This window comes from Callorhinchus milii, unplaced genomic scaffold (genome assembly GCF_018977255.1).
Source record: "Callorhinchus milii isolate IMCB2004 unplaced genomic scaffold, IMCB_Cmil_1.0 Scaffold6, whole genome shotgun sequence".
Classification (NCBI taxonomy): Eukaryota; Metazoa; Chordata; class Chondrichthyes; order Chimaeriformes; family Callorhinchidae; genus Callorhinchus; species Callorhinchus milii.
This window is the reverse complement of record NW_024704747.1, coordinates 23,043,612-23,068,320: the sequence shown is the minus strand read 5'-3', so window position 1 is coordinate 23,068,320 and position 24,709 is coordinate 23,043,612. Positions and strand designations below refer to the sequence as shown.

The 24,709-nt window shown below is 37.1% G+C and overlaps 1 protein-coding gene across 1 annotated transcript in view; it reads left to right on the top strand.

Moving 5' to 3' along the window:
- Window positions 1–24,709, top strand: part of LOC103176589 — a gene marked incomplete at its 5' end in the record, with an annotated part of 108,320 nt that overhangs the window by 59,009 nt on the left and 24,602 nt on the right. The window contains 32 exons of the mRNA XM_042336242.1: window positions 505–558; window positions 679–777; window positions 901–954; window positions 1,547–1,645; window positions 1,873–1,926; window positions 2,029–2,082; window positions 2,788–2,841; window positions 3,264–3,317; window positions 4,091–4,135; window positions 4,222–4,320; window positions 4,420–4,527; window positions 4,620–4,673; window positions 4,789–4,842; window positions 5,187–5,240; window positions 5,660–5,713; window positions 6,011–6,118; window positions 6,388–6,441; window positions 6,604–6,657; window positions 7,268–7,429; window positions 8,138–8,245; window positions 9,445–9,552; window positions 9,688–9,741; window positions 9,853–9,960; window positions 10,815–10,868; window positions 11,023–11,130; window positions 11,574–11,627; window positions 12,538–12,645; window positions 12,751–13,036; window positions 13,354–13,544; window positions 13,886–14,128; window positions 14,707–14,844; window positions 24,301–24,336. Of these exons, the coding sequence (XP_042192176.1) occupies window positions 505–558; window positions 679–777; window positions 901–954; window positions 1,547–1,645; window positions 1,873–1,926; window positions 2,029–2,082; window positions 2,788–2,841; window positions 3,264–3,317; window positions 4,091–4,135; window positions 4,222–4,320; window positions 4,420–4,527; window positions 4,620–4,673; window positions 4,789–4,842; window positions 5,187–5,240; window positions 5,660–5,713; window positions 6,011–6,118; window positions 6,388–6,441; window positions 6,604–6,657; window positions 7,268–7,429; window positions 8,138–8,245; window positions 9,445–9,552; window positions 9,688–9,741; window positions 9,853–9,960; window positions 10,815–10,868; window positions 11,023–11,130; window positions 11,574–11,627; window positions 12,538–12,645; window positions 12,751–13,036; window positions 13,354–13,544; window positions 13,886–14,128; window positions 14,707–14,844; window positions 24,301–24,336 (2,964 nt within the window). The remainder of the gene's footprint in view (window positions 1–504; window positions 559–678; window positions 778–900; window positions 955–1,546; window positions 1,646–1,872; window positions 1,927–2,028; window positions 2,083–2,787; window positions 2,842–3,263; window positions 3,318–4,090; window positions 4,136–4,221; window positions 4,321–4,419; window positions 4,528–4,619; window positions 4,674–4,788; window positions 4,843–5,186; window positions 5,241–5,659; window positions 5,714–6,010; window positions 6,119–6,387; window positions 6,442–6,603; window positions 6,658–7,267; window positions 7,430–8,137; window positions 8,246–9,444; window positions 9,553–9,687; window positions 9,742–9,852; window positions 9,961–10,814; window positions 10,869–11,022; window positions 11,131–11,573; window positions 11,628–12,537; window positions 12,646–12,750; window positions 13,037–13,353; window positions 13,545–13,885; window positions 14,129–14,706; window positions 14,845–24,300; window positions 24,337–24,709) is intronic.

Sequence of the window (24,709 nt, the reverse complement as noted above, 5' to 3'; positions counted from 1 at the left end):
TGTAATTATGAAGAATGAATCATTCGGTGATTTTCCACTGAGTTTTAATTAACAGAGTCCACATGTATTCACAGATAACAAAACAAACGACGTGAACAAAAGTAGATCGAGACTGAGAGCTCAAAATTTTAGGATTGCCAACAGGATTTAAAAAGATATTGCCCACATTTATTGTTGTACTATGTCCACTGAGCAGTGCAAAGTACATCTATAAAGGTCCGTTCTGCATGGCGTGATAAATTAGTATCATCAAGGCAATCTACTTCCATATTGCAAGAGCATCATATGGCTTGTACGATAGTGACAGAGATGCATGAATACCTGGATTTCTGATTTGCAAAACATTGCATTTTCAATCCCAACCTTTGACGTATGTGTGCGCGTGAGAGAGTGCAACTCTAGGTTAGGAATAGGAAATGCCAGATAAAAGATGATTAAACTCCACAAAAGGCCAGAATGATTTGTGTTTAAACCTCTCAATGTTATTTCTTCTCTGTTTGCTAGGGCTCTCCCGGATTACCTGGAGTCCCAGGTATGGCGGGTTTACCTGGCCCGAAGGTGAGAAGAACTACTTAATGTGCAGTAATGTATTTCCCAGCATTGATTTGCTCAGAAACATTTTATTTTTAGCTGATATTATCAAATTGTTTGTTTAGATTATTATTTATATAATACCAGGGCGGTGTAGGAGACATTGGGCCACCAGGTCCCACTGGTCCACGAGGAACTTCTGGTGAACAAGGCCAATCTGGAAATCCTGGTTCCCCTGGGAAAGTTGTAAGATCATTTTTTGTACCTCACACATGAAAACTACACAACTTTACTTTTGATTTAAAGCATAGGTGTCATTCAATTCTAATAATAAGATAGTATATTTTAACATTTCTTTCCTGTGTTTAGGGAGACCCTGGAAGTCCAGGCAGCCCTGGAGCAGAGGGAAAAACAGGTTCTCAGGTATGTTTCTAAACATCATTGGTTAGAAACTGCTCTTTTAAGAACTACAAGCAACCCAGCTTCAAAGTTTAAACCAAATGTTGCAACACTCATATGCTACTGGATTCAATAAAGTAAATCTAGACCCAGGTGGAATTGCTACCCAGACATTGGTAGATATGCTGAATATTTCAACACATTGTCATTATGATCTTGTTGTCGACCTTGTTTAATAGTTATTATTTAGGACTTCCTTCCTATGAGTTAATCCAATGTGAAGTTCTTTCTGTCCTACTTCATCAGATCTTGGTAGCTCTCTGATTTCTTCACCTACCTTCTAGTCAAGCTTAAATGCTCCAGTCTTTGCCGTAAATGAAGCGTCATCCAGATTTGGTGTTACTCTAACAACAATTACTGACAGTTCATTATTATTGTCTACTTATTTGTGTGTTTGTGCGTTATGACTGTCCAGAGCCTTGGAACGTCCTCCCGAAGTGAAAGGCGCTCTACAAATATAATTTTGTTGTTGCTGTTGTTGTTGTTAATCTCGCTGAAGAGAAGAATGATGAGAAGAAATTGGTCATTGTCATATTTCCCTCCTTTTTGTCACCAGGGTCCTTCTGGTCCACGAGGTTTATCAGGTCCTCCTGGCCCAACTGGCCCAAAAGGACCACAAGGTCCGAGGGGTTTCCCTGGTCCAAAGGGTAATGACGTGAGTGCAAAGTTTATTTCAATCTTCTCCATCTTTGTTAGATGCACGTTAAGTGTTACGTTTGTCCCACTGTTGCTACTTGAAAGCAATTCTAGAGTGTAAACAAATTATTTGAACAAAAATGATAGATATTCTCATTCTAAATTACAATTTCTGTTTAATAGAATTTCACACGGCATTGTTTAAAATATTTTCAAGCATTTAACCCAAACTATTTTTCTCACAAGGGTACACCTGGTGAAAGTGGTCGGAAAGGGACCCCTGGAAATCCTGGTGGGCAAGTAAGTAAATGTATTAGCAGCGAACGAATAAATCTATCTTAAAAGAACTTATTAATAATAAGCAATGTATTTCTAATCCTTGCACCTGAACAATATCAACAGGGTCCACCTGGCAAGGAGGGTGAGAAAGGAGCTTCAGGAACACCGGGATCTCCTGTAAGTATGATTACATCATTTTGACATCTCACTCAAGTAAGTTATTCTTCATGAAGGCAGCCACCCAGTGAGAATTGGGGGGCTTTAGAGAAGTCTAGCCCTATCCTGTCCTCATCAAAGTCTGCAATATGCACACTTTGTACCTGGATCCTTTAGAATAGCAGTCAAGAACAGAAACCCTTGTCTATATGATTAGTACAGTACAGGGTTATGCCTTTACCTACCAAGCTATCACAAAGAGCATAATATACTATAAAATAATTGTTGAATAAATATCTGTAACTAAAGGCTATTATGCTCAGGTTTTTTTTAAGTCTTCACAATATTCCTAGATATTTTAGTTATGTAGCCACACCCTACCCTACTCTAAAGTTCCAAGCACTTCCTATTCTGATCAGTAACTGTACATCGGGCCAACTTTCTGACCAATTTGTTGACTTGTGGTGACCCAATTGATCTTTTCAGTTAGCTGATTTTGAGCAACAAAAGTTTTATGTGTCTCATGTTCAACCGCAAATAAATTGAAACAGAAATGGACCAGAAAACGTCTTAATGTAATCACCGTTACTCCTTGAAATATCCAAATATGAATTGATTATTTATATTTGTATCTATAAAAAACAATTGTTTTATTTGGACTATTTCATTGACTGACAGACATTCTTCAAATAAAGAGCAGTTATAAGGCATTACTTCTTCTCTTAGGGTACGGCTGGTGAAAAAGGAGAACAAGGACTTCCAGGTCCTCCTGGTTTCCAGGTACAACCAGTTTTGGTCTGTTTGGTCTAAAACTCTGGTATAATGAATTCAGCAATCAATGTGATTTAATTTGAACATTATTTACTTAACAACATACCTGTATGTAATTTTTTTTCTCAGTGTAATGCAATCTCTTAGAATCGCTTCACACTGTGTTCAATGGAATTTATCTTGTTTGGAGCGAAAATGAGTGAATAGACTTATCTGTGAACTATTAATAAAGCCTGTGAAATCTTTATTTGCCCTTAAAGAGCAGTGATGAAGAAGTAATCCAATGATTCATTTTATTTAGAAATATAATATTATTTTACAAGCTTTGTCAGAATATGACTAGATTCTCATGTAGCAGTATGTTGATACTTATTGCTTGGTAATAATGGATATATGCCTCTGAGTGTAATTCATTTCTTATTACCTAATAGGGTTCACCCGGTGTCATGGGTTCCCGTGGTGATAATGGTAAACCTGGTGATCCAGTAAGTCAGTGATCCATTGAAGCAGAATACATCTGTATATATTAACTATAGAATTTAATGCTTTTAATGGCCATTTGCAGGACATTGTCATATTCTGCTTCACAATAAATTCTGTAGAGCATTTTGAGACATCCTCCTGACTTGAAAGGCGCTATACTAAATGCTATGATTATTACTATATGTTCGTGGATATACATCCATGCTACGGGATTTTTTATTTTCGATATACCAACAAAGGAGTAGAGACCTTTCCCCCTGAATTTGAGCACTGAAAGTCCTACAATTCAAGTAGAAGTGGAACCCAAAGTGTAAGTGATCTAAATTGCCCCCAAATTAGTTTATTAACAAATCAGTTTACAAACTTGACTTTTCAATCCCTAATATCATCATATTGAGGTTAGAGTAAAATAAACCTTTCCATGGTAGTGCCTACCCAGGGACTATGAGTTATGCATCTAATAAATGATTACACTGTTCCAAACACATATTATCAGCAAAGTACAACCTGGCGCATCACCCTCTAGTCTAGGAATTAATGTTGTAATTATTAACATCCTCTGTGAATATGATACTTGTAGAGCTGTACGTTTATCTTTTGATATGTGCATGGAACATAGATTTTATACTAATGCGATTCTGAATCGATAGAAAATGCCTGCGTGTTTAAGCTCTAAGGGAACTCACCTGAATGCTTTATCAATATTAATAATGGAAAAAAAAACATTCAGAGTGCCAGTAGATAATGTTTTATGTGGTCATTTTTCTCACACCAGGGCATCCAGGGTCAAAATGGTAGTCCAGGACAGCCAGGAGCAAAGGTACATTTTGTAAAAAAAAATTCTACCAAATGACTTGCCTTTGCCTCATGGTGTTGCGTAATATTGAAGCTCTTTGTTTTCTCCAGGGTGAGACTGGTACGCCTGGTGAAGGTGGCAGCTCAGGTCCTCCAGGTCCTGACGGGCCACAGGGTCCAATTGGTATAACAGGAGCAGATGGACCCAAGGTACTTTAGGTTATGTCTGTTTGATGATTTTTGAAACGTTGGTTAATTGCTTCACAATTGCCGTTAATTGCTTCACAATTGCTTTTTCTTTAACATTAGGGTCTTCCTGGACTTCCAGGAAATCGAGGACCAGTTGGACCTCCAGGACTACAAGGTAGGATGGGAGAGAGAGGCAATCCCGGTGGCTCAGGTCCCAAAGGTGAAAAAGTACGTATGTGTTTAATATACACTAAATATAATATACATCCAGTATTTTTTTGAATAAGTGGTAAACTTTGGATTGTACTTTACTCTGACAGGGAGATGTGGGCCCCCCTGGTTTGCAAGGCAATCCTGGTAAAGATGGTGCTAGGGTAAGCCTTCAAAATCCTGTCAAGAACAATTTGTTTTATTTTGCTTTAGAAATCTTCCTGACAATATTGATTGCATTGCATTTCAACCAGTTGCTGCTTCTTTGTTCTTATATAGGGTCATCAAGGTCCTATGGGACCACCGGGTCAACATGGTATTACAGGAGAGAGGGTAACTTTGTGTTTTAATGTTTTATAAGTGTTGACAATAAAGTCTTGATCGCCAGCTGTCACACCAATATCTAGATGGAATTTAAGTCTCACCAAGCTGTGCCGTGACTTGGCTGTAAATTTGGAGAATGTACAATAACAGTGGATCCTCTGTCATAGATACATTTATTGGTTGATATTAACAGTAATCTCCACTAGTGGAATATGCCCATTGTTGCATGCCATCCACATGGTAGTTGGTAATTTTATTAGTTAGTAGTTTTAGTAACCACAGCTTGGAAATAGGCCTCGTGCTCTATATGTTAATGGTTTTTTCTCTCTCTCTCTCTCTCTCTCTTCATCCAGGGGGAGAATGGTCCTAATGGACCTCCTGGTCCTCCTGGTCCACCTGGCTCTTCTGTGAGTGAAGTATAACATTGTGATTAAACAGATAGAATACTCATGGGAACCAATAGAATATAATCTGTATCTTTAAACTGTGTCTAATTCAAGTGGAGGTTCTTACCTAATATAGTAAAATGTTCCAATTCTGTAACATTTGAAGTTGTTTCAGCGATAGAGAATACAAGATCTAAGGGGGAACCGTGTATTGCACAAAATGCGGTTTTGTAAATGTAGTAGAGAATTACTATTTACACAGTTGAGATTCAGAATGTATTTCAGTGATTGAATAAATGTGAAGAGTTGTAAGAATGTACTTTCATAATCTAGGTGCAGAGAGGAAAAAAAAAGCTCAAGAGAGTTAAGGCGTTTTTTGTCAGCTACTACAGTAGCACAAAACAAAAAAGTCATTTAAATAATGAATTTTATTGTCCTAGGGTGCACGAGGGGAATCTGGCCTGAAAGGACCGCCAGGGTTTCCAGGGCCACCTGTGAGTATGCATTTAGCAACTCATTTTGAGAAATAGTTTAACCATAATTGATTGATCGCACAAGCAGTTATATAATGTTAGGTATTGATCTATCAATGGTCAATCTTTTAGGTGATACAGACTTGTCAGTATAAATTTGGCTTTCTGATCACTTTATTATGCTACGAAGCAAAATGGTGTTTCTCCGACTATTTGATCCAAATTGCCTTAATAGCAAGAGTGAATTGGCTGTCTGACATTTAAATACAGGAATTTTTTGTTGCGTTGATGAACTAACTTGATGTTTTATAAAATTAGGGCCTTGATGGATCACTTGGTCCTAAAGGGTCAGATGGCGATGCGGGTGACAAAGGTGATCCTGGGCCCAAGGGTCCTACTGGCCCTCCTGGACCTCCTGGTCAAGTGGTAAGCAAACAGAGCATTCTCCATCAGTTTAATATCATGCACTGGGATCATTTAATACTCCTTATTTCTGAAGATATCTGTTCAAATCATAGCTAGATGGTGCAGTGGAAAGGGCTGATATGAGAAGGACGAGATCAAATGAACTGGAGAGTCTTACCTTTGTTTTTATCCTTTGAAATGGATCAAAAATGCACAGAATAACAATTTGTATTATGTAATAACTTGCCTACTATTCTCAAATGTGTAACAAATGTTTAACATTTTTACAGGGTGCTTCAGGGTTAACAGGCCCGAAAGGTGAGCGTGGCCCATCTGGTCTTCCTGTGAGTATCATGGTTATTACTCATCTTTTTTAAGTTGCTGAATTATACTTTGCTCATGAAGGTATAAAATCATCCATTATGTCATCTGGTGTGCTGAAGTGTAGATGTACATGCCTCATGTTTTGGGCAAATACATTTGAAAACTTTGAATCTTTTTTTCAGGGTGGAAATGGTCAGCCTGGTTTTCCTGGGAGAATGGGTCCACCTGGTCCAGGGGTAAGTTAAAATAATACCGTTTGTTCCTAATAGATGACCTACCTGTATCATCATTCCTAACAATCAACCCTGCTCAGTTTTATTTTTTTGCACATTGTCTTACAATTACAAAGCCTAATGACAAAAAGAGGGCAACAAGTGAAATATTATACAAGTATATATTCTAGAAACTCAATTTAGTGACAAATGATGTTTTACTGTGTAAGTATTTTCCCCATTACTATTGAAGAATTACATCACCGTATTACCATTTCTGTACTATTTTTACCTCCACTGGATCTTATGTTTGTAGCAAAAGAAAACAAGACATTTTTCAGGATGTAAGCAATCTGTCTCATCCCATTCTTCACCCCCAATATACTTTCCTGCACAATTACCCCAATAGTTCCCTGATTTACCTGGCGAGCCTGTGAATATTACTTGTTGGTTACTATATGTTATTCATTATCCTGGTGACACAATGAATTCTGTTCATTCAAACTTGCTTTACTATTTGCTTTGTCTGCATGAACTTTTGGGCGCATCCCTCTCAAACGTTATTTTGCAATGACTATCTGAATTATGCCAAAGGAAAACTCGTTCAAAGTCTGTTTTATTCATCGTTTAACAGGGTAATACTGGCCCTTCAGGCCCTTCTGGGTTGACTGGCAAAGATGGTCCCCCTGGCCCATTTGGTAGCACTGGCCCAACTGGCACCCGTGGGCCACCTGGTCCAAAAGGGCCACCTGGTAACGCTGGTGAAATTGGTTTACCTGGTGAAACTGGTCTGCCGGTATGTACGATATTTAAACGTCATTTCTTACTGGTTTATTCAATGCTATCTAGCTCTAATGCTGCTCACATTATTCTTGGAAGTATCTTATTCTTGAAATGCGGTGAATCGAATGATTTTGCAATAATGAAAAAATTGCAAAGCGTCGGAAAAAAAAGTCTTTAAATCAAGGTACTTTGTGATAAATAGTGACTTGGCTTAACATTACTAACCATGGGTCAATCTTTAACTAATCAAAGGATAGTGATGAAAACACAGATAGTTCTGAAAATATTTAAGTAGCAAAATCCTTGTGAATGGGCAATTTTGTATTTAAGAGATTAAGTATCAATAGAAAACTAGATCCATATTACATGTGAATTACTTGATTAATTGTAAATTATTGGTTATCGCACATGTGCTTGCAACATGTTTTGACAGTTTTGTTTAGAATTGCACAATTTTAGATATTAAAGCAGGAAGTTAGACTCATTGGTTTAAAACTAAAATAAATGCCAATTAATACAGTAGCTGATATAATCAATTAGGTTCTACTTAAATGTGTTTGTAGATACGAAGCTAGCATTCACAAGGAAGCTGAGTTTTAGGTTATTGTAATCTCTTTCTTAGATTTAGCAAAAGCATTGTGTTAATATTTTGCATGCATTTCTCCTTTTTTTACTTATTTTCTCATTCTGAAGGAAAATGCTTATCTATTGTATTAAATAGGGCCCAGTTGGTGAAAGTGGTCCTCGTGGTTTAAATGGAGGAACTGGTTTTAGAGGTTTACCAGGTTCACGAGGAATAATGGGAGCTATTGGTTTAAAAGGCGAGGCTGTGAGTAGTGTTTGCTTCATTAACTATAATGCTTAATTATAATATTATATTACAGTTCACAAGTTGTTCATCAATCACAAACAGTTAATGTGAATGAAAACTCTTCGGAAGAGTATCTTAACATTGGTTTCTTTCAGTTTAGCATTTTTTGCATTAACAAATCTATTGCGTAAGTCCTTCAATTTTTAGTCTTCTTTAAAAAAGCTTTTTTTTAACATATACAGGTATTTGATTTCCTTATGAAAACAAAATCAATGATATGTCATTGTTAAGAAACTTTTAAGTCATCATTAGCATTAAGTATCAAATTTAGTGGGTTGAACATACAAGAGAACATTGTAATTACAATAGGGAACTCAGTTCACGTGACTTCTTTTCCAAAAAAACAAGAAACAAAGGATGAATAATCTTTCAATAAAAGGACATTTTAGCATTTGATATTATAGGAAGATCAGAAAATAATTGAATTACAAAAGGTTCTTCCTAAATTGGAATATTGATGAGTTGGCAAGTTTTGTTCTTATTCAGTTGTTCTCAAGATGCAAATTATTGCAATCCTAATCCAGTTTCAGATATGTATAGGCAGTGCATTTATCTGGTTATAATAAATTAAATATATTTATTAAGTATTCAATGATAATAATGCCTTGTGTCTATCTGGATACACACGGTCATAACAGAATCATGTATCAATACTAAAATAATATGCAATGTAAACTATTTGATAAAGATTATTATCTTCAATGACTGGTCCTTGGCTGGTCCAGATCATATTGCTTTCACTGTACCATTTATTTGGTTTCCTATTCAATAATTCAACCACCTTGTTTGACCCAAATGCCTATGGACCTGAATATTTCAATTGATTTCAGCAGAAATTTACAATATAGAAAGTAAGTGTTACTTAACAGTAATTTACAACATGTTCATGACAGGAGATTGCAAATTAATCGCTCCCTTCCCACAAACCAAACTCTGTGAATGGTAGCACCCTGAAGTGTAAGACTCGAATCCAAGACATAGTCCGCAGGTTAAACAATAGCATCGCAGAAATTGTTTTCCAGTAATGTTACCAACTACATTTTGCAGCAATATTAAATGAAGTGGCCTTGTTTCAAAGAAATGTATATACTAACCACATTTTATATGTTTAATCCACCATATCAATTATTATATCAGTATATTGATGTTTTTCACAGGGTGAGCCTGGCAAACAGGGACAACCTGGTAGGCAAGGTGATCGAGGCTCTGATGGCCCTGTAGGGCCAATAGGCCTAATAGGTCCACCTGGTGAATCTGGCAAAGATGTAAGTGTATTGATTAACATCACTAAGTGTTTCAACTGTGAAACTAAATGCTTTGCAGGATATTTTGTGAGATTAAGTCTCTTGTTGACCGAATACTCCCGTTCCCATTGTAACTAATACATCATTTTTTTACAGGGTAACCCGGGCACCGCTGGTCATATGGGGCCTTCGGGTGGTCCAGGGCCTAAGGTAACAATCAAATAGTTGAATGAAAATTAATTGGAAATCATTGTACAATTCAAATGGTTTACCAAGGTTTAGTTTCTTTTACTTCTAATGAACTCTGTGTATTTCTGGCAGGGCGAACGTGGTGAGCCTGGATCCCAAGGCCGTCAAGGACCTTCTGGTATTCCAGGCTCCCCAGGACAGACCGGTCCAGCTGGGAAACAAGGTGAAAGGGGAGAATCGGTAAGTTTAGGAAAATGATCTACTCACTGCACCATGGGGGCCAAAATTGATGAATGTTTACCAAAAGAATTATTAGGCCTATACAATTTACATTTATATAACGTCTTTCACTTTTGGAGGACATCCAAAGATGCTTAACAGTTCTGGCTTGGCACTCAGAGCTGGTGATGGAGGCTGAGGGACTTGGGGAGTGAAAAAACATCCAAAGCAAAATAGTGTGATATAGTTTGATATTAATTGTAAAAAGGAACAGGATTCTACCGAATTTGCATATAATAATGAGCACAACTGGTTGGGGAAACTTGCCAAACATAGTGATATGATCTTAAAGAGAATTTGTTTTATAGCCTGAGCCCTGAACAATTTAAATAGATTGACTATCCCAAGTGATGTTCTAATTTATAAATAAGCTTTCAACATAGTTGGGTAAAAATTCTACTAACATTCAACGCAAACCATTTATGGGATTGTCCATTTATGGGATTGTCCATTCCAGGCAGAGGGCGAATCCTTGGGCAAGTTTCCTTACTCCACACAGAGCCTAATAATAATCCCTCCAAAAAAAAACAGTAATAAATTGGTCATTTTCAATCCATGACTGTTTGTGGGACATTGCTGTGCGCAATTGGCTGCCACGTTCGCCCACAAATATACAGTCAATTCACTTTACAGTGTGTTCTGTGAAGCGCTTTGGGACATCCTCCCGATGTGAAAAGCGCTATATCAAATGCAAGGATTATTATTATTATTATTATTATAGTCATGCATCACCAAAGGGTCATTGTGTAACACTGATCTAAATGTTTACCCTGCAAACCTCAAAGTATTTATGAATGTATTTTTGCTCTCATTAGGGTACTCCTGGCCCACAGGGGGCCCCAGGTCAACAAGGGTCTCTTGGACCTAAGGTATGTTGATAACAGTCCATTGTATAAATACAAGTTTAGGTAATATAGATCCTCACATTTGATGTGATTAAATGCTTTACCCACTTATTGAGATTTATAATCAGGTCATATGTTACAAACATTGTGACATGACATGTTTATACTTTCATTTCAGGGTCCTCAAGGTCCTCGAGGAACCAAGGGTGAAACAGGGAAGAATGGAGAGAATGGTATCAAAGGCCATCAAGGTCGTCCTGGTCAACCTGGTCTCCAAGGGTCTCCTGTGAGTACTTTCACTTAACAATAATCTCTAGATACTAATCAGATGTAAAATAAAAATGGGGAGGCATGTTGTGGATGAGTTGCATTAATTTTTGATATACTAGAAGTATATTGAAATAAGTGAAGCATATATTTTATTGTACTTTTAATTAAACCTACCTGGGCCAGTCAAAGATCCCCATTTGTATCCCCTGTGAGATGCTCAATAAGGAATTATTGACTTATTATGAAAGGTGGTCAATGAAACCTAAAGCCCAAACTATTCTGCTTTATTGGCTAAAGAAGGGCCATGTAGCAGCAGTGAGACTAGGAGGGGAGATACAACTAAGGTAGTTATAGAATAAAATCCTTTTGTATCTTTGCCCATCTGTGCAATAGTTCTTTTTGCTACGTTCCTTCTGCAATGTTTTACTGAAAGGCGTGATAGCTGTTCTTTTCCTCTAGGGTTCCATTGGAGAACCAGGTGAGCCTGGAATCCCTGGAAATCAAGGTGCAGTGGTGAGTAAACTTGAAAAAACCTGAAAGAATGTCTGTACTTTGCTGGTTAGATTTTAACCTATAATCGAGTTCCATTTCTGTCTTTAAAAGTCATGTGGAACCTACAAGTAGTTGTCCATGGTGCTGAATGCTTTAATATCCTCTTTACCAATCTTTAGCTGCAATATCAATATATACACATACATATAACTAAAAAAAAATTCCTGTGAAACAATGTGATCCAATTTAATCTCCTTTGTTTACCAATTATACATTTTATATTTAATAACACTGATAATGGTGATATAAAACCTAAACACGTATATCATACAAAATCTGTGGAGATTGTATCCCTTTGACTTCTAACATACAGCATTTTGTTTAGCTAATGGTTGGCTGATAATCACTGTCATTTGGAGTTTCCAATTGGGTTTCCAAATGGGACTGAGAAATTGGGAAAAACATGGGCAACACCTAGTTTCACCAATATTTTGGAAGTTTAGCTCTCATTCCAAGTTTAATGGACTTTAGATCTTTCAAAATAAACCAGTAAGACAACACAAGCTAATTCATTCATTCATTCATTCATTCATTCATTCATTCATTCATTCATTCATTCATTCATTCATTTGTGAACTGACTTTCCATTTAAATCCCACACTAAGTGCAATGCAATATATTTCAGAGTATGTGCAAAGTATACAGTAGATAATATTGAAAAGGGTTGCAGACAGCTCTTCTTTTCCTTTAGTGTTTAGATTGTTCTATGCTTTTTTGTTATCATATAGAAATACATGTGCGTAAGTGTTGAATGCATCTTTCAGATGTTTCTGATTATAATAATTTAGAGTAATTTACTAGTCATAATTAAAATTAAAATGATAACTATAGAATCACCAGTGTATCTATGCTTGTTGTTGTGTATTTTTAGGGTCCTCTAGGCCCCATTGGTCCTGCTGGCAAAGATGGTGTCAGAGGTTATACAGGTCTTAATGGCCCTCCTGGCCCACGTGGCGCAAATGGGCCAAATGGTTCACCTGTAAGTAAACTATTTGCAAACATCCTGAGACATGCATTGAAATTATAATTGAATTGACTTTGATGAGAACTCATCTCGCAGGTAATAGAGCTTTGAACTTCACAGGGTTCACGTGGTGAAACAGGTCCTCCTGGAACGCCTGGTGCTGTGGGTCCTCCTGGTACATGCTGTTCTACAGAACCAGATAATGGGGGACCAGAACCATACAAAAGCTATCCATATATTAAGGATCAGCCCAGAGAATCTATTGTGCAACAGGATGCAAACATAATGGCTACTGTGAAATCACTTAGCAGCCAGCTAGAAGACATCCTGAGGCCTGATGGATCGCAAAAGAATCCAGCCCGCAGCTGCCGTAACCTACAATTCTGTCATCCAGATTTCAAGAGTGGTAAGAAAGTTGCATGTTTTGTTACAAATGCCTACCTTTTTTTTGCACAGATTATTTCATGGACTATAACGTACTAGAGAATAGATCATAGAAATCATAAATTGTATTACATTTTCCAAGTTACAATTTGAAATTACCTTTCATCATTTAGTATGTGGAAATGTCATCTTAAATGGATAGATTATGCTGCTGAAAGTTGTTAAATTGAGCAACTTGATTATTTGACTTATCTGTGAAATGTTCAATATCTTATCTTCCTTCAGTTATAATTTAGAATCTGTTGTGTAGATTGTTCTAATTGTACTTTATCTTCACAGGAGACTATTGGATTGATCCGAACCAAGGCTCTAAGGTGGACGCTATCAAGGTGCACTGCAACATGGAGACTGGGGAGACCTGCATGTACCCTAACCCTGTGAACGTCCCACGTAAGAGCTGGTGGACAAACAAAGGCAGCCGTGAGATGAAACATGTGTGGTTTGGAGAGTCTATGGATGGCGGCTTCCACGTGAGTGTCAGACTGCCGGACCACAACACCTGTAGGATATAATATACAGAGCACCTGCTCAGGAATGTTGTGCCTCAAATAGAATTTTGACATGAACTATCTTATTGTTATTATCTAATTCACTAGATGACGGAATATTATTATTAGTTAAAATACATATCATTTTATCAATGATCTAGATATGTGGCAAGTACGATAAATACACATGTGCCTTTTATACCCGTTGGAAACAATCAAAGCACCGTGTCACAGACTTTTGATAGTTTGAAAAATATTATTATTAGTAGTAGCATTATTGTAAGCGAATGATACTAAGAGGAGATGCTGTTTTGCATTTACAGTTTGGCTATGGTGACTACAATCTTGGGCAAGATTTAGCTGAAGTCCAATTAGGATTCCTTCGAATGCTTTCCACTAAAGCCTCCCAGAATATTACCTACCACTGTAAGAACAGCATCGCTTACCTGGATGATGAGACTGGGAATGTAAAGAAAGCTGTAAGACTCATGAGTTGGGCTGATGTGGAACTCAAAGCTGAAGGAAGCAGAAAATATATATACAGTGTTCTTGAAGATGGCTGCACAGTAAGTTGGCAACAAAAATGAGCGCTTAACTGAAAGACCAGTAACAATATCAGGTTTTAAAATCCTCATTTGTATAACTTTAATATGTGTATATTGTTCAATCATATGATGTTTTCGGAAAACCTGATGCGTTACACCCAGTTTCCATTGGCCTGCTTTTTCTGGGTCTTGAAAGCTATCAATAAGAATGTCGATTTGTGATCTCTACTGCTCATCCAATATAAAAATCATATCAACAATTGACAGTAATACTAATGCTATGATCCTTGAGTTTGCAACAGTTGTAAAAGTAGCCCAAGAGGCTGGTTAGGAGCTAAAGTAAGTAATGTCAGGATGACAACAGTAATCTTTTATTTTAAATTGTATTTTTGTATTCAAATTAGAGGTTTGACCTTAATATAGCAATAATGCTCTCCTGATTTTTCAGTGGCTGACACTCTGTAACTTCATTGCTTATTTAATATTCCCCCATTCAATAAAATCCTCAAACCAACTAGGGTAGGTTCCATTTAACTAACCAAGAAAAGCACTATGAAGTTTAATATAACTGAATAAATATTGCTTTGGTTTTGTTACAGAAACACACTGGAGAGTGGGGCAAGACCGTCTTTGAGTACAAGACACGGAAGACAATTCGTTTGCCTATTGTGGATATTGCTCCCATGGATATTGGCGCTGAAGATCAGGAATTTGGAATTGACATTGGTCCTGTCTGCTTCTCATAACATCAAACCATTGTGCATCAATAAAGGAAATTATGACATCCAAGTCCGTTAAAGGGAAAAATGACCTCATCAACCTTCACAATGCACTTATCCACATGCTTTTATTTTGACTTTATCTCTAGGTTGTGACAACTTATTATTAAATCTGCATAAATTGGTGGAAAATTTGGAATGTTGACACATAATCTATCTATCTATCTATCTATCTATCTATCTATCTATTGTTTACTTTTTTTTTAAAAATCACTTTTAGAAAAAATCATGAATGACCCACTGAAACCTTCAATATAAAGTTTTATCCATCTTTTTAAAATTAAAGTGGAGGTGAGAAAGAGTAGACCCAGTTTCATTATGAACAGATACTGAGAGATAAGATTGATGCTTGGAAGGAGCAACAGTACTGGTGATTTAGAAAAAATCAAGGTAGAATGGGTACATTGTTATGTCTAATTAGGAAGAATGTGATAACCCTCCCTCCAGATCACTAGTTATTTACTTGGTACCTCATCGTTCCTTTTCCATTTTGTTTGGTGCTATATTCACAATTGGCAGGTTAACAAGTCTTGAAGATCTTCTAGTACTAATACATCAACTGCTGTATGGAGATTCTATCATTGATCTCTTCAAACACCATGTTTAGTCAGTTTATTGTTTTAAACTTATGAGCCGTTCCTAACAATTTTCAAAATTAGTAATGTCTTTTGTTTCAATTAACAAACCCTAATTTTGCAGTGTGAAACATCAAATCTCTCATACATTGTTATTTCTATGTTTACCTGTCCTAATTCAAATAAATAAAAAAATGCAAAGTGCATTGATTTCTCTTCTCATTGATTTTCTGTTTAGTGATTTTAGCATCTTACATTCAGCACCATTAAGTTCAATTGTAATTACATTCCATTTGCTTCAGAAACCAAAAATAAATGTATAATAAACAAATTTGTGTTTATTAGGTCAAACCATATAATAAATACACTGACTGACAGAGAAGACTCATTCATCCATTGGACTATGTCTGGTTTTAGTCTAGGGATACCTACATAACTGCTCATCCCAAACCTCTCGGAGGATATATTTTAGATGTGCTCTCATTTTAGTAACCTTTTAAATGATATAAACCCAGGACTATCTGGTTTGGTCCCACAGAGCTACCTGGGATATTAGGTCAAGCATGTTGCCATCAGCGGTAAAATAAACATTCCTCTTTGTGAATCTGCCATGACTCAAAGATCAGAAAAACACTAACAAAGCAATCTTTTAATTTGATACAGCACCTGTCCTGAAGTTGTACTTTTACTTGGCTTTAACTTTATTGAATGTCCTCTGTCTTCCACTTTCTTCCCAAGTAGCTACAAATCTTAGCTGCATTTAGTGTCACGTCTCTGGAGCCTCTTGTGGCATACATTGCTTTCTCACCGTGAGGATAAGGGCTAGCAGACCTTTGAAAGAACATTTTTTCACTAGCTCCATGAAGTTCCATTCACACCAAAGAATAATAATAATAATAATAATAATCCTTGCATTTGATACAGTGCCTTATCACGTCTTTGAGACGTCTCAAAGCACTTCACAAAATATATTGTTAAGTGAAATGACTGTATATTTTTGGGGCGAAATGTGGCAGCCAATTGAGTACAGCAGTGTTCTCATTTTTTGAGGATGGGGGTGGTGATGGCTGTTTTTAAGGGGGTGGGAACGGTGCCAGTGGACAAGGGGAAAATCAGTTTAGCTACAAATGATTTATGGTTCAAAGAACTAAGTGTTGGTTATAAGCCAAATGAATAAGTAAATGTTTCCCACTGATCCAAGCAGATTATATTAGATCCAACAGAATATGGCACTTAAAAATGGAAGGGATATGATTACAGTTCAATGTTATTCAAACATAAACAATACACAATACATAGAGATCATGAATCGGATCCAAGGAAGGGGATGGTGTCTGATGTATTATAAAGCTGTGAGACAATATAGCTGTGTAGTTCATAATAATATAATAATAACACCATTAATAATTTTTGTTCTACAAGACTCGTGTTTCAAAGCTTTGTCCTGAAAAAGATGTAGATTGTTCCAAATTTAAAAATTCAATAGCACAAACAAATGCAACAAGAAAAGGCTGTTTACTCAAGCTTACGTCTTTCATTACGGAGAGGCTTCCTTCGAACCATCTGCAGAGTCTAGGATCAAGCAGTGAGGTAGATTTGTGGCAATCACGGGAAACGGCTACAGGGAGAGAGGGATCTAGCCTACACTGACCTGTCATTAAGCACAGTCATGTCTATTTTCCAAGACTCCTCATGTAAGGACCTGGATTGGCAAGTCAGGCGACTGACTATAAGTAGCCGAATAAGAGAAGTGGAAAGCAGTCCGGAATGGCGCCAACAGATGGTGATAGAAGATTGAAAGCCTAAATAACTGAAGCAACTAAGAAAGAACGCTGTTCCGGACTCGCAGCACTCGGTCTAGCGGTGTTGACAGTTGACTGCTGAAATAAGTGCGCTTCAATGGTATTTTTGTTTGAATAAACTTGGCTTAACAGATTTTACCTAAATGGAATGCTGGGTGACCTTTTCGATATCAAACAATGCTGAAGGCAGATGCCCGCCAGATAACTAATGAGGAAACTCTGAAGCTTGGTGCAATAGGTGCTAGAACGTGTTACCTGAAGTTCGAGTATTTGAACATACGTTCATGGGTCCAGTGACTGGAATCCACCTTGATTGGCCTGCAGAGAAGCAAGCAGCTGCTGCTTAAACTGCGCAACTCCAATTGGTGAAACCATCGCTCAATTGGAAGGGATATGTGCCCAAGCTGCGGACAGGAAGACGGTGGCAATTTGCAGAGAGGTAAGCATATCCCTTCCCATCATTCAATGGGAAGGGATATGTGTCCGAGTTGTGGGCAGCAGATCGTGCAATGCTCTCACACATTTCATGCTGAGCTGTTTTGCCCACCTGGAAGCTCACAGAGAGTTCATGGTACCTGCCATCTACCTAGTGAGGTTTCAAGCCCATGTTTATCTGATGTCAAGTGCCAATCATCTTTGGAGGTAGGTAAGTGAGGTCATTGGAATGTCACAATTGGTCCATCTCTGTAGTGGTCTTGATAGTCCAGAACCTGAGCCTGGCTCAACAGCAAACGCGAGGGCTGGGACTCTTCCCACCCAAGTCCCATTAACCCTGCAAGCCAAAGCCCTAATAGGTGGAGTGGCAGTTGCTGGATGAGCAGCGGGAAAGCTTTTGCCAGGGAATTCTTTCAATGGTAAGTTATGCAAGTTTATCGGGTTAGACTCAGTAGTATCCCAATGCAAACTCTGGGGTCCCCAAACTTTGGTTCTTGCCACCCCGCGTAATACCTTCCAGAATTAGGTAAGCAGGATGTGCCCCTCAAGGGAGAGAGTGCGCGTTCCAATCCAATAAATATTTCTGGAATTTCTATATATAGGTGGGATGTATGGAATTCTCAGTTTGGTTTGGATACTCGTACGTTTGGTGATGGGTTTCTACATGTGTGAGACACCCAGCTGACCCTCAAAAATTCCATTGTTGAATTTACTGCATGGAATCCTGGTAGGTAGACATGAACTTCAGGTCCATGGAGCATGAAGTGGACATTCCTGGGTCTGTTCAATGCTCCCCATGATGTTTAATCAGACTTGCTAAACTTTATGTACACTGGGACCGATATCTTGCTGTGGCCATTCCACTGAGGTTGTGGTTAAATAGCTTGTTGCACCTACCTACATAGTATGTTTGTGGGGCAAAAGTAAACTAACTGGCTTTTACTCTTGAAACGTACAGCTATATCAGAATTTTGAAATTGTGGGATTTCCTCCATAGATTTATTTATTTAGGAAACATCCAGCTGAAAGCTTTTATTATACAGTATGCATGATTGCACATGTACAAAATCTCATTCCAATGCAAGCTGTGCACAATTATTAACAAAAAAGATTCAACGATTTTGCAGCAATAATGCATCAAGGAAAGTGACAGCAAAACCACTGAAATCTATAACGTGAAGTGAAGCAACTGAGATATTTCAAATAACACATGATATTCAAAACATTAGACAAGGCGAGACATTCTCCCAGAAATGTTTTTCTAACCATGAAAAAAACCTTTAAAAATATGCAGATATAGTTTTGGTGATGGAAACAAGAAGTTTTGAAATGTTGACTTTTAGTTATGATTTTTATCTTGGTTCCCAGAAATTGCAGCTGCTGTTATTCACTAAGATTTATATTAGGGATTTAGAAAGCCATTTAGGTTAATTCCAAATGAGAACCAACAGACGTATCATTTAAAATTTTTTGCAGAATAAATGAATATTATGCTGTCCTTATTCCTTGTGTTGGGTAATGGCAACATGGTTGTGAATATCATTTGTATTGACGTTTTGCACACAAAATACACAGTCAATTCACTTTACAGTATATTATGAAGTGCTTTGAGATGTCTCGAAGACGTGATAAGGCTCTATATCAAATGCAAGGATTATTATTTATTATTACTTTATTTGGAATCATCTCTCACAAATTATTTGGGCGACTTTTTTTATTGCAACACATTTAACCCTCTAGAAGAGTTTCCGAGGGATGACTTTACGGATAATTTTAAGTCTACATGGAGAGGTTATCCATGTTTTTGGTGGGAGGGATTGGAGTGTCAGGTTAGACCAAATGAGTTCCATGTCCCGATGTGGGGCTTGAGCCAACAACGTCTGACTCAAAGGCAAGAGCACTACCAACTGAGCCAGGCTGACAAAGCGCAGTGACTGCTTATTTTGCGGGTGAGCACATGCCCATTGAATGAAGAGAGGGCAGAACTTAGCTGTGATGCCCAATGGTTAAATAGCCTGCTGGGAAACACTGACTCAGGTTGATGCATAGGGAATCATTACTTGGTCAAGGTGTAGAACTGGAATGCCAGTGGCTTAGTCTGTGTCACCACCTCCAGGAGAGAAATGGGAGAATTTATTTTGGAGAACAGCAGTCTCACTTGCCAAAAACGGATAGATCACATCTGGATAAATGAGCTGATTAACATATAATTTTGACTTGCAATTTACTGGATTTGTTTACTTCAGCTGCTGAATCACATTTTCGGTAAAAGTTATCCAACCATTTAGCTGTTGTTGATACATTTGGCATTTTTTATGGCTTTTCTCTGTTCCATTAATTTAACAAGCTAACAGCAAGATGTTAATATTCCTGAGTTTTCACAGATGTGGAAAGATAAATGATGAAGTGATGGATTTCAGAGAGGTGTTTGGCTTATGACTCGATGAGTAATCCGTGTGATATGTAGAGAACATTTTGAATTGAGAAGGAGATTTCGCAGCAGGAGAATGAAAGTTGCCAACTGTACTTCTATTTAAAGCTATTTCACAAGACAAGATATTTGCAGTATAAACTGGGCTTGGTGCTGAAAGGAGAACGAACACATTTTCACTTGATGTTAGCCAATTAAGAATCACTCACCCTTTGATTTGCACAGAGAGTCTTGTGTCTAATATCAGACATGGAGAGCTTTGTGCACACAGGGACTTTCCTCCTACTTGTAATAGCACAAGTGCCATTAACAGGGGCACAAGGTAAGTGTCATTCTGGATTATTTTTCTAATGTAATTCGAATCTAGAATACAAACCAGCCTTACTCTTAAAAAAAATCCCTGATATTCAACTGCATTATATATATAATCTTTCTAGTAATTTTACTGTTTTAATTAATAGTCCAGTATACTCCTATTAGTGAAACGCCATGAAGTAATTTGAAATGCTGCTCTTGAGTTTCCAGGATTTCTATATCCCACTGAAACCCTTTGTAAAACCATTTCAAACAAAACATGACGTTTTCAATAGTCACTTAACGTTAAAGTCATAGATCGATCGATAGAATCGTAAATTGATTCTAATTATTTTGCATTACTTTCTTTACCATTACTGTGGTGTGATGCAGTCATGTATTAACTAGACCTGGCTTTGGTCATTCGTGCAACTCTTTTGCTTGAATAATACTTAACTGAATAAGAGTCAAACAAAAGTTGAATAAAAGAGGCATGGATTGCACTTTGCAACTATCATTTTCAAATATGTTCACTGCCTGTACACAAGTATTTTTGGAACAAAAAGGTATTTCTCCCATCCCAGCCCGTTGGGACGTCCTCCCGACGAGAAAGGCGCTATACAAATGTAATCTTGTTATTGTTGTGCTAAAGAAATGCTTAAAAAACTACTTGCCTCATTTAAAACACAACAGCTTGATGCTATGATAGAAAGAGACTAGCATGGGTATTTCAGAAGAATCCCTGTCCGGTTCTCCTGCAAATAAAAAGTTGCTACGCTTTACAGTAAATTCTGTGAAGCGCCACAGACAACTTGGTGACGCAATAAGGCACTATATCAAATGCAAGGAATATAACTGAAGGGCTTTTTTTCATCCAAACCATTATTGTGAGCAGGCCAATTGAAAGATGGATTAGAATTTCAATCAAATACCAACCAATGTTTATACCGAATACATTAATTTAAAATTTTATAGTTTAATTTTGAGTATTAGAGATAAGTAAAATTAAATCTAACCCTAATCTAATAAAATTAATTTTCTTTTCAATCAATATAAAAATAGCTCCAAGCACACATTATATGGCATGCTGCACCCTGTCATAAGCAGGCTATGAATTAATAATAATAATAATAATCCTTGCATTTGATATAGCGCTTTTCATGTCAGGAGGACATCCCAAAGCGCTTCACAGAACACACTGTAAAGTGAATTGACTGTATATTTGTGGGCGAACGCGGCAACCAATTGCGCACAGCAATGTCCCACAAACAGTCGTAGATTGAAAATGACCAATTTATTATTGTTTTTGGTTTTGGAGGGATTATCATTAGGCGTGAGGAGTAAGGAAACTTTCCCAAGGTTTCGCCCTCCGCCTGGAATTCAACTCAGGTCTCTCACTTGCAAAGCGAGTGCTCTAACCACTGAGCTACAGGACTCCACAATTCATGGGATACCTCATATACACTGAGTGTTTGCCACACAACACAAACTATTCTTTTGTATACTCACGTGTAATGTCATCCAGTTACAGTCTCAAGTGGATGTATTCGTTAACTATGAGGCAATTGAATTTGCTTGCAAGTAAGTCATATAATTATATAAATATAAAATATATTACATGTCTCGGGCACATACAGTCAAATATATCCATGTATGCAATTTTGTTCTGTAAATTATGTCGTGATGCAAACTTTAATAACATATATTTTTCAGTTCAATCCTGCACACAGAATGGAGTGACCCATAATGATAAAGATGTTTGGAAATCGGACTCCTGCGTCCTCTGTGTTTGTGACAACGGACTTGTCGTGTGTGATGAGATAATCTGCCGGACAGTACACTGCTTCAATGCTGAGATCCCACTTGGAGAATGCTGTCCTATATGTCCAGATAGTTTGCCACCATCACAGTTCCCTGTAGGAATTTTCTCATTACTATATTTCTCACTGCTTATTGCGAACGTTTAATGACCAAGTGATTCCTTCGCTGAGTATAAAATGGGGATTGAATTTTCTATATTTTGACCACATCGGAGAAAGGAATTCATATTGACACTTACAGGGCATTATACTGATGACTGTGACTTAAGTCAGATATTTCATGAGTCTGAAAGACCCAAAGATGACAAACGTCATAGGCATGAAGATCACATGATAAATTTTTATAAGTAAAATAATGTTTTGAAACCAATGAATTTTTTCAGGCATTCCAAGCAGAGTCAGATAATGAAAGTTATCAAGTGATAGTTCACTGTAGTAAGAACATTTTAAGTTTATTGCATTTATTTCTTGAGTTACACATATATCACTAGCTTAGTAATTCCCTACTTTAGCAGGGTTGTTCATCAAAATGTCTGTACTTTTAATTAAATATTAATAAGGAATAGCAATCGCCTGCCTACATGAGGAAGAATGGAATAGAGAAATATTGGAGAGGAGATAAGGAGGGTTAAAGGTCATAGGCGATCAGAAATGAGGACATCCTGACAAGCAGCCCACTGGACCAGAAGTGGTCAGGCACTGTCAACGAGTTGGGAGAAGGGCAAGAGGGTACTGCGACTTATTTTATTAGTTAGGGTGAGTTAGGGCAAGAGGGAACTCCGAATGGCCTGTTTCCGTGCTGTATAGTCTATGCAATTCTATATAGCCTTAGTTTTAGGTACAGGAAGTGAACACATCCAGGCTAGAAACAGTCAAGCAAAGATTTTTTTCCGGCTTCCAACATGGCCAAACTGCTGAACAAATGCATAGAAGCATCCATCCAAATGTGAACCCAAAAGGCCAGGTTTGGATTGTTAGTATTTTCCTGAAAGGCGAGAATCTGTCTTTATTTCTGTTTAATGATATGATCATACACATGAAAAATATGCTCATTATTCATCAAAAGTCATGTATTAAGTCCTTGGCGTGATGGTGCATATTAATGCTAATAATGGGACTAATATATTAATGTGAGAAAAATTAATCGAATCATTCAGTTCAGTTCATGTGGTTCATTTGTAAAAATGATTTATGTACAAACGGTGAATAACATTTCTTAACGAGAACAATAAATCATATAGTAGGATATAACAAACATATTATGTACCAAGGAATGGATGATGAATTGGCATATTACAGCAGTTAAAAAGCAACATAGAGCATTGCTTTAAGTAAACAAAAAGGATCCATTGGCAACAGCCAACATTTCATTAAAGACTGACTTGGCCTTATTTCTAATATGTAGTAAAGATAGCAGTTCCCTTGAATTAACTGAATTATATCTCTATGTAAAGATATCTAGGAAGGAGAGAAGCTCACCTATTTGACATCTTTCTACACTTTGAAATTATTAAGAGATATGAGAAGTGCTGAAACATTGGCAGAAACCAAATTACCCATCAGGAATGATGGAGATATTGAGTCCTAATATGGAGTTATTTCAAATGATTGAATATGTCTTCATTATATTTAAATCAGGATTACCATGGATGTTACAAGTTTCACTTATATGGAAAACCCATTTGTTCACTAAGTTCCCCCTTAAATGAGAGTAACTCTTCAGTGTCAATGTTGTTAAAATGTGTTTTGTTTTATCATGAAATAGCTTTGGTTTAAATATAAAGTTATCCAGCATTTGTTATGAATAGCTGATAGCAGGAAGTGGGTAGTCATAAGTGAAAATGTATTCATATTTTCAAAGTCAAATTTAATCTCAAGATCAGGCTGAATTGGTCAACTTGTTCAACATCGCTCTCAGTTTGTTGTGTTATCAGGTTCTCCTCTACTATGACTTCTAAGCCCTGTAACTGACTCCCTGCTTTCAATTATGCTACATAAAGTTACATGCATTTACAATACATGAGTTTCTGTTCAAATGTCTATTTATTTCATTACAGAACAGTAATGTAGTACAAGCACCTAAGGGAGATCCAGTAAGTGTGACATTTCTTGAAGTAAAATTTAAAGTGTAAATGGGAATAACATTAATTTATTCTCTCTCTGACAACGTGCAGCTGAGCCAATCAAGAATCAGGAACATATTATGTATTAATTATAATGGAAATTATAAAGAAGTAATGAATTGTGGGGGTGAAATTCCACATGGGTCTAGATTTACTCTCTTAACATAGCATTGAGCATCCAGAATTTGGCAAATCATTGAATTCAATTGTATGTGTACAGTCAAAGATGGAAAATGAGATTTGGTTTGGATATTCTTAAGCATGATGATGACTTTCCAGCTGACCAAAAAAAGAGAAGAATTTGTCTTGAAATATTGTTGCTGACCACTAACTCAGGTGTTAA